General features: G+C 39.7%; 1 protein-coding gene across 3 annotated transcripts in view; it reads left to right on the top strand.

The window, feature by feature from the left end:
- Window positions 1-7,180, top strand: part of LOC121318937 (stAR-related lipid transfer protein 13-like) — a 37,035-nt gene extending 29,855 nt beyond the window's left edge. For all 3 annotated transcript variants that reach the window (XM_041256151.1, XM_041256153.1, XM_041256152.1), the window contains exons 10-14: window positions 1,115-1,229; window positions 1,660-1,881; window positions 2,538-2,755; window positions 4,810-4,986; window positions 5,081-7,180. In XM_041256151.1, the coding sequence (XP_041112085.1) occupies window positions 1,115-1,229; window positions 1,660-1,881; window positions 2,538-2,755; window positions 4,810-4,986; window positions 5,081-5,198 (850 nt within the window). In that variant the 3' untranslated portion in view covers window positions 5,199-7,180. The remainder of the gene's footprint in view (window positions 1-1,114; window positions 1,230-1,659; window positions 1,882-2,537; window positions 2,756-4,809; window positions 4,987-5,080) is intronic.
- Window positions 7,181-10,399: the final 3,219 nt, after the last annotated feature.

Here is a 10,399-nt window from a genome sequence, read left to right on the forward strand (position 1 = left end):
ACACCACCTCTTTTATAACAGACTTATAACAGACTTGTGACATTTTATTAATCACCTCCTTTGTGTTGTCTTTGGTTATCCATGCTCAGAATGCTTGCATGTTACAAATTGGATGGTGTATGCTATGCTGTGACACAGTTAAGGCATTATTGCTGAAAGCCCTTGCTTTCAGGTGATGGTTTGTAACTCCACTGCTTCTGGGGACAATGGTCTTGTTAAGCAGACTCCTGTCCTTTAGGAGGAAAAAGCTGCAATGTTCTTTCTCACACCATCATCTCTGTAAAGCATCGAACTGGGGGAATAATCAGTGTGTTCTGTATTCCCTCTGTCTTTCACACTGTCTGGAGTCTGGTACTTGACAAGTAAACCTTGTGATCAAGCCTTGTGAAGGACTGTGGCAAAGTGGCTTGTAGTTTACAGGTGCAGGAATGATGCAGTGTTTAATCAGGAGACAGACAATTGTAATCCACTCAGAACTGTTTTTTAATTATAGTCCTGGTCTGGTGACCAGACAGTAATTCCAGGCCATACACAACAATGTGTTATGCACTAGAATAAACAAACGGGTTGCAGTCCCAAATAATAAACACAATCAATAGTACACGCACAATATACAAACACGGTCACCAGTCCTGGGTGAGTGCTGTAGTGCTCGTGGTGCAAAATGCAATTAATCCTGGTAACACGTGAAGTGCTGTCCGGGTTTGTGCTGGCCTTTTGGCGACAGCTCCGGACTGGTTTCGCCATCTACTAAAAAACATGTAACAGTTAGAGACAAGACAAAACAAACCAAATACTCACGCACGATATTACATAGATCCTTCTGGTCAATTCCTTAACCAAAATGAAGGACCGGATTACGTCGCTTTGTCCCCTTCTTGTACCGTCACACATGAGCACTTGGTGAACGATTGCAGCCGTTCCTCCAGTCTGCGGCTGCCACATTGTTTCCCTTCCGGGTCGATGAGTTAGTGAAGCGAAGCTCTGCCCCCTTTCTAGACGACGACTTCCTTTTAACCCTGGGAATGAATTGTATTATATGGCTATGCCTATATTGTAGACTGTGTGTGTGTGGGAGACTTGATCACTAAAGTTTGATGTCTTATTCTATTAGATTGATACACAGGAGAGGAGCTGCAGGGAAGCCTGACCAGAAGGACCTGAATGAGAACATGGCGGCCACCCAGGGACTCACTCACATGATCATCGAGTGCAAAAAGATGTTCCAGGTAAAACAGCCCCTTTGACTGTGTCTTAGTCCTCTGTAGACATCACTTGTTAACCATCTATTTAGTTTTCTCTTCTGCAGGCCATTTGACATTTCAAGTGTGTTAATTCTCCCTTGTAAATTTTTTGTGATACCCAGTTAATTTATTTCCTTTGTGAAACTTTACAACTTGTATTCCATGATTTTAACAAATAAATAAATAATAAAAACTTCCACTGCAGGTGATGTGGAACCAAACCTTTTCACTGCCACATTGTTTTTAACCTCCCAACCATATCGATAGTTTGGCTTTTTTATGCAATTTCAGTTCTTTTCATGTTTACAAATCTGGTATGACATTACATCATACTACCGGGGATTCATTTGTAGCTTTCTCGTTGTGTTTAAATTAGACTCGCTGTGTGCGTTTGTGTTTGGTTTCTCTTGCATAGATCCCCCATGACATGATGTTGCAGTCCCGAAACTCCTATGTAGCCGCAGACGCCCACCCACTTCCCCTGGAGGGGCTCAGCAGGAGCCAGCTAGGTGAACCCAGGGATTATCGGGCCTTCCTGGAGGACAGTGTCCAGGGTCTCTTACGCGAATCGATGGAGAAGTGTAAAGGCTGGCTCACCACACCAGGACCTGAGAGCACCGAATTATCATACAAAAAGGTTTGTGGATATGAACTGCTCTGCTAAGTTTTTCTTTTTTTTTTTTTTCTGGCCATTTTAAAATGATGTATAAAGATTTACCTGTTAGAATACTGTAAAACGTTTATCTGACAAGTTTCATTTAGTTGAATTTTAAATTAATTGAGTTCGCTATTGTCCTGCAGGCACTTTTAAGAAGGAATTTGAAACTAGTGTTGGTAACTGTCTGCTAGTCTTGCGTCATTGTTTTTGATGTAGTGCCAAGGAATACCTTGGCTGTCTGTTGCCTCCAGTACCATGTTAAAAATGGGGCTTTTGACAGCGAGTTATCCTGTTTCCAGCAATTCAGACTTGACAGACAAGTCTATTGTGCTGCTAAATCCACCTGCAAAAGGATGGTTTGGGGATTACTGCAACAGTATATATATGTTTTGTACTATAGATTTCAACAATCTTTCCAGGCTGTTGTATTATCTGCATGGTGACTTTTGCAGTCTGACCTGTGATTAGTCTCTAAAGACAACCCAAAAGGACCTCCTATTGTTCCTAAAGGACAGTTGTTGCTTTAGGCTATGAACAAAATAAATAATCCTGTGAATGTTTGTGGCTTTGATAAGGTTGTTGTTAAGACATTAATAAGAAGTGAAGTGCCTCACCTGCATTGCTGACCTTCACAGGTTGGGGATGGACACCCCATTCGTCTGTGGAAGGTCTCCACGGAAATCGAGGCTCCGCCGGTCACAGTGCTGCACAGAGTGCTGAGAGAGCGCCACCTATGGGACGACGATTTACTGCACGGCAGGGTGATTGAGGCCCTGGACAAGAACACTGAAATCTATCACTACGTCACAGACAGCATGGCACCTCATCCGAGAAGGGATTTCATCGTGTTAAGGTGGAGTACCTCACATGGCTGCAGTTAATCATTAACATTTTCATGCAAATGTATATTGCAAATGTAAGGTTGTTATAAATAGAAATAAACATCTATTGAATTTATATTAAATGCTGGAATAGCTGGTCATGGCTCTGTATATACCCAAAAGTAAATACCAAAATGCTGGTCTACAATATCCCCTTCGGTCACACATGTTTAATTACATTTTTAGAGTAATTACATTTTAAAAGACTTTGTGTGAACTCTATGGAGTTTGGGGAAGTAGCCCTGCCATATACAGTGGCTTGCGAAAGTATTGACCTCCCTGGGCATTTTTCCTATTTTGTTGCCTTACAACTTGGAATTAAAATTTATTTTTATTTGGATTTCATGTAATGGACATACACAAAATAGTCCAAATTGGTGAAGTGAAATGAAAAAAATAACTTGTTTAAAAAAATTCTAAAAAATAAATAACGGAAAAGTGGTGCATGCATATGTATTCACCCCCTTTGCTATTAAGCCTCTAAATAAGATCTGGTGCAACCAGTTACCTTCAGAAGTCACATAATTAGTTAAATAAAGTCCATCTGTGTGCAGTCTAAGTGTCACATGATCTGTGTCACATGATATATATACACCTGTTCTGAAAGGTCCCAGAGTCTGCAACACCATTAAGCAAGGGGCACCACCAAGCAAGCGGCACCATGAAGACCAAGGAGCTCTCCAAACAGGTCAGGGACAAAGTTGTGGAGAAGTACAGATCAGGGTTGGGCTATAAAAAAATATCCGAAACTTTGAACATCCCACGGAACACCATTAAAGCCATTATTAAAAAATGGAAAGAATATGGCACCACAACAAACCTGGCAAGAGAGGGCCACCCACCAAAACTCACAGACCAGGCAAGGAGGGCATTAATCAGAGAGGCAACAAAGAGACCAAAGATAACCCTGAAGGAGCTGAAAAGCTCCACAGCGGAGATTGGAGTATCTGTCCATAGGACCACTTTAAGCCGTACACTCCACAGAGCTGGGCTTTATGGAAGAGTGGCCAGAAAAAAGCCATTGCTTAAAGAAAAAAATAAGCAAACACGTTTGATGTTCGCCAAAAGGCATGTAGGAGACTCCCCAAACATATGGAAGAAGGTACTCTGGTCAGATGAGACTAAAATTGAGCTTTTTGGCCATCAAGGAAAATGCTATGTCTGGCGCAAACCCAACACCTCTCATCACCCCGAGAACACCATCCCTACAGTGAAGCATGGTGGTGGCAGCATCATGCTGTGGGGATGTTTTTCTTCGGCAGGGACTGGGAAATTGGTCAGAATTGAAGGAATGATGGATGGCGCTAAATACAGGGAAATTCTTGAGGGAAACCTGTTTCAGTCTTCCAGAGATTTGAGACTGGGACTGAGGTTCACCTTCCAGCAGAACAATGACCCTAAGCATACTGCTAAAGCAACACTCTAGTGGTTTAAGGGGAAACATTTAAATGTCTTGGAATGGCCTAGTCAAAGCCCAGACCTCAATCCAATTGAGAATCTGTGGTATGACTTAAAGATTGCTGTACACCAGCGGAACCCATCCAGCATGAAGGAGCTGGAGCAGTTTTGCCTTGAAGAATGGGCAAAAATCTCAGTGGCTAGTGGCCAAGCTTATAGATACATACCCCACGAGACTTGCAGCTGTAATTGCTGCAAAAGGTGGCTCTACAAAGTATTGACTTTGGGGGGGTGAATACTTATGCACGCTCAAGTTTTCTGTTTTTTTGTCTTATTTCTTGTTTGTTTCACAATAAAAAATATTTTGCATCTTCAAAGTGGTAGGTATGTTGTGTAAATCAAATGATACAAACCCCTAAAAAATCCATTTTAATTCCAGGTTGTAAGGCAACAAAATGGGAAAAATGCCAAGGGGGGGTCAATACTTTCGCAAGCCACTGTATACATTAAACAATAGATACATAGAGGGTTAGGGTTAACATGGTACAATTGTACACACCTGTGACATGTCCTGCAAACTCTCATGTGCTCTGCTGCGTTCTGACTGGGTTTTTGTTGTCTGGTTCAGGAAGTGGCACAGTGATCTTCCGATGGGGGCGTGTGTGCTCGTGTGCGCCTCGGTGGAACATGACAAGGTGCAGCTGGAAGGCGGCGTTCGCGCGCTGCTCCTGAGCTCCAGGTACCTCATCGAACCCTGCGGGATGGGCCGCTCCAGACTGACCCACATCTGCCGTGCCGACCTCAGGTGAGCAGAAAACAAACACCTGTGCTCCCACTTGCATGATGTCAAATTGAGTATCTAAAGGTATGTAGTTTACATTGTTTTGTTCTGTTTTCAGGGGCCGCTCTCCTGAATGGTATAACAAGGTGTTTGGACATCTCTGTGCAGTGGAGGTTGCTAGGATACGAGACTCTTTCCCTGTGTTAACAGCGCGAGGGCCTGAAACCAAGCTGTAGAGCGTCTCCGGGATTCCTGCTTCTGAGGTCTACACAGCCAGGATCGCCTTCACAATACACCGGGACTCATTTAACTTCTGTCTGACAGAGGAAATGCAACCAGTGCATAATAGAAAAATGCAAGGCTTAAAGCTAGTTGGAGGCATGGTCTGGTTCGCTGAGTTTTTAAAATTGTGTTTCATGAAAAGAAAAGAGTTACCTGTGTAGCAGAGAAAAGTTACAAGTGAGGCAAATTAACACGTTTGAAATGTCTAGCGGCCTGCACAAAAACAAATAACTGATGTCTATACAGGACCGTGACGCAGTCAAAGAGGTCAAAGCATTACAGCAGCAGCATGAGATGGTTTTGTATTGGGCCTTGGGATGCAGAATGGGTTTGGATGTGGTTTGGGATTTCGATCTTTTTGTGATGTAAGCAACGCAGAGTAACAGCTCCATCATTTGACGAGAGCAGTGGGGATAAAGCCAAATCCCAGGACTACAGGGGGAGTAGTAGAACACGCATAGGGAATTCTATACCACCGGTGTCTGTCGGCACACGTTGGGCAGCCAGTGCTGCACCGTTGTTGGATGGCAATCAGAAAAAGAATAGGGGTATTGAAAGAAATACTGAACAGGGAGGGAAATGTGTTTTAGATGAAAATCCGTTTTCAGGGATCGCTTGTGAAAATCACTCAAGCTATTTTACAAAGGCCTATATGATGGATAATTTGAAAAAGGAAAAAAAAATGGAGCATTTATCCAATGGAATGTTTTTATTTATTTATTTATTTATTTTCGCCACTATGCCTACTTGTCGGATTATCACCAGGCATTAACCACGTGTACATACATTTACTCGTACCTAATTGAATAGTGTTTGTTTTTGCAGGCTAGTTTTGTGAACTCAGGATGGGTTACTAACTTGCTGCAATGCGCACTGTAACTCATTGCTGCATTTCTGCGGGATCCAATTAGGCTAATCCCCTTCTTCATATATGACTGCACTGTACAAACGTGAAAAATATTTTTAGATTTCTTAATTGTAAATAAGATGCCTTACTATTTTGTTAAAGCACCTTTGTGTTGAACTACCACCAGCAGGAGTGCTATAATCAGTCATGTTTAATGAGACTGCCATCACTGTGGCAAAAAGAAGATAGGTAGAATGTTGTCTATTGTTATTGACGTGTCACATACCTAGTGGACTAGGCAGGGAGTCAAAAAGACCCTTTTTTTTAACGGTGTTCATTTTCAGGCATGTGTTTGTGTACTATTGTCTGCATAATGAACTATTTAGTACAGGTTCAGCCAGTGCTGTTGGCAGTTGACAGTCATAGCAAAGGTTAACCACAGAATGAGCTTCTGAAAGTTGTGATGTTCTGCTTGTGCACCATACACTTACATGCAGGCCATTAATAATAATAATAATAATAATAATAATAATAATAATAATAATAATAATAATAATAATAATAATGAAAGGAACTCACAAGTCAGGGAAAAGGTTTTCTGACTGCACAATGTACCAGGGAGGTTAGATTTTATTGTATTATAATAAAAAAGGCATTCATTGTGTTTCATCTTCACTAGACCATAATGTATGTGTAGTTTTAATTTATTTATGTATATATCATCCTGGGCTTTTGGACAAATTGACTCCACATTGTATATAATCATTTGTCAAACTGCCTCCTAGTTGGATTTGTTCAAAGGCACTGGTTGATGGTATGACTGACTGTAAAATGTAAACATATTGTTATATTAAAAAAATATTGGGGGCTGCAGATTTAAAGTTACAATAACTTGGATATTTATCATATCTCTGAGAACACCATCCACGACAAATTAAAGGAACGCACCATCACACAACGTAGTATTTATTTATTTTTATTTTTGTTTGCATTTATTATAGCTGCACGGTCTTTCACTAAAGTATTAGCTTCACACATGGTAACATTAATATTATTATAGATACCGGGAACTAAAAAAATGAAAATTTATGTTCATCACCATGGTTATTATTTATTTATTATTATTATTATTATTATTATTATTATTATTATTATTATTATTATTTATTATTAGTGTTACTGTAGCGTTAATGGCTGCTGCTTTTTTCTTTTTTTTTTATTAGGAATTGACTTGTTCTTTTGACAAAGGTTATCTGAAGCAACCCTTCTAAGGAACAAAAACTAATGGAATCTCTCATTTCTTCTTTAAAGCTGTCTTTCTCCCAGTGGGTAGCAGGTGTTCTGTGCTGTTACTCAATATAATTGCAATACCTATAGGCTATGTTGCCATGAAATCGCTAAAACTCTCCCACCGTATGCTGGTCTGGTTCAAGATGAGATACTGTTAGTGTAAATAAAATAATAATAATAAAAATAATAATAATGTCTTGATGCGCTTTGAATATTGTATGTGTCAGTCGATTCAATATGTATGTGTATATAATTTGCAAACATCGCTGTTTTATTTGTTTTAATGTGTTGGCCTGAAACTTGGTTGGGAAGGGCTTCAGAATTCATTTCCATTTTAAATCAGATTTTTTAACTGGAAACGCCCAAACTGCCGGTCTTTGTAAGGTTATCGCACCATACTCAGTTTTATTTTTGATACTGGAAAAGGAAAACTCCCTTTCTTGTCTTGGTCTTTATAGAGGGCCCGGTTTCTTGTCCTCCCATCTTTTGTTGACGACAATGTCAGAATTCAACATTTTTGAGAAGATGTTTCTGCTGTGCATTATGTTTTATGTGTGTGTGTGTGTGTAAAGTTATATTTCAGGGCTTGATGCCTTGAATCTTTTTTTTTTAAATGGGATAACTCTTATTTCTTTGCTCTACCTTGTACGGCAGCTAATGTTTCCAAATTTTCATTTTAGAAAGTTTATGAAGAAAATCCAAAAAGGGACGTATAATAGTGGTTTCAACATGTTTAAACATGTGTGAATCCTTAAAGCAACAGTACCTGTGACTGTGACAAGTATTAAGTTCCCTGTATAAAACTAATACATGTATTAATGTCTATTAGCTCTTTGTAACCTTGTTTATTTTTTGCTACTGCTTATCAAACAGAATTTCTATTATGTATGATTTTGTATTCTATAATTACATAAAACTGCCGTTAATAGGCTAGCCATGACACAGATTTTTTTTTTTTTTTAATAATAAATATTTAAATATTTTATTTGTTTCAGGGGTTTTATTTTTTGAATGAGCTTTCCTGCTACCTGTATATATTCTGTTGCCTTGAATGTCCTCAGCTTAACAATAACCCTGTTTACAAAAGAGATTCTCCTTGCATCGCCTCGTCCATTATACTTGCAGGTAATCCACACTGTTCCCATTAAAAGTTGAGTAAAGATGCTCGTGTATCGGTCTCTCTGAAGATTTATACAGTGGCTACCAGACTTTTAATTCCATTCTGTTGCATTTGCTTCAAGCATATTAGAAACAAGCAAACAAAAAATGTGGTCTTAGAAAACATTTTATTGAATGTAACATTTTATTGAAAATATATTCATTGGGTTTGCTTTTGCTGTGAACAGTTTAATAACTTTTTTTTCTTTACATTTAATACAATAATGACACACACTGGCAAGTTCCTTTTGTTAAAAATTAAATAGCCAAACGGATACCAGATTTTGCACAGCATTTGTGTGCTAAATACAATTAAAAGAAACACAATTAATGTTAACGACATCAAGCTGTAGTATACATCCACCCAGTCCAAACGGTATGTGCCATGTATGCGACCGCAAGCCACAACATACAGAATATAGTGCCCAGAGTATGGCTGTGGAATGTAGTTGATTAGTTATCTTTAAAATAATTACAGTAGAGAACACTGGCATCTGCAGTAGCATTGCTTGTAGCATAATTATCATCTGTACAGACATTGTGCAAAGCCATGACATGTTCTGGCATACAGCAGCATATATACAATCCTGTATCTGGAATTTCAGTTCTTCGGCATCGACCCTGTGGTATTCAGCCCCTGCCTGTACTACTCCCCGCTGTCATTTAGGGTAGCAAACCCTTCCTACACCTTGTCACCAGGTACATTTCTGCTTATGGTCTGCATCAGTGTGTCACGGCAGGAAACCATGCACCAAACTGTAAGCAAATACTTCTAGATTACTATTGTACCCATACTACAAATCATTGTCCGATTTATTAACTGATGGATTATCAACAGAAACAGATACCTCTATCGCTTCTGGCTGAAATTCCAAATACAAGATTTCTTCTGTTATAATAAGAGTAAACTGGCATTCTCCATGGTTGACTGATCAACTCGTCCCAGGCAAGGGGAAGTTCCTCACAATGTGAAAGTGTATTTATTCCTGAAGCCCCCACCACCCCACCACACCCCACCCAGGACCTCCTTAACCTCAAGATGCCACTTCTCACGGGTAGCCTGTCCACAGATTTGTAACACTGAAGGTGTCTCCTATTGGCAATGGCAAATACTTGCTTTAGCATTGCTATGTTGTCCTCGCCATTCACAATCATGTGAAAGGACATCGCTTTTTGATGAGGTAGAGGTTTGTAAGACAGAAGCTAGACGACACAGCAGGGTTCGTGTGTGAAGAGAAGCAAATGTTTCCTATTAATCTCTCTTGTGTTTGAAATAGAGGAACCAAAACTGCAGCTTCCTTCCTAGTTCATTGCCAACCCGGTCATTCTGTGCTGTTTTTTTTCTCACCGTTTTGCTGAAATGGCACACTTTGAAATCTCAGCTGACGACTTTAACTTTCTGTGATCATGTGTTGAAGTTCCCGTTGACTACCACTAGGAGGTAGCATTTGAACAGCTCCAACTTGGCTAGGCAGTGATGAGGGTAACTGAGAAGTTAGTCTCCATATTAAAAACATACCGCCATAGATTTCGAATGTGCTGTGTAAATACTCCCTCTTGCCCTGCTGTCTTCCGTTTCATTTTATTTGTAATTCTACTGTATTGTAATCTACTGTAAATAAAGAATATAGTTTACAAAGAAACTTGAATTCACATTACAGATACCGGAAGAGTGTAGTGCTCACAATACAGAAACACAAGAGCAGTGAAAGGTTGTTTTTTGTTTTTGTTTTGCCACTAGAGTCAGGAATCTAAATGTATTTCTACAATTTGTGATTGTAAATTGAGAGGTGGAAGGGAGTAACTCATCAACACAGAGAACAACTCTAAATGCTGTAGCAATTAAAAGCCCGGCTAGTT

The sequence above is a fragment of the Polyodon spathula genome, chromosome 7 (genome assembly GCF_017654505.1).
Source record: "Polyodon spathula isolate WHYD16114869_AA chromosome 7, ASM1765450v1, whole genome shotgun sequence".
NCBI lineage: Eukaryota > Metazoa > Chordata > Actinopteri > Acipenseriformes > Polyodontidae > Polyodon > Polyodon spathula.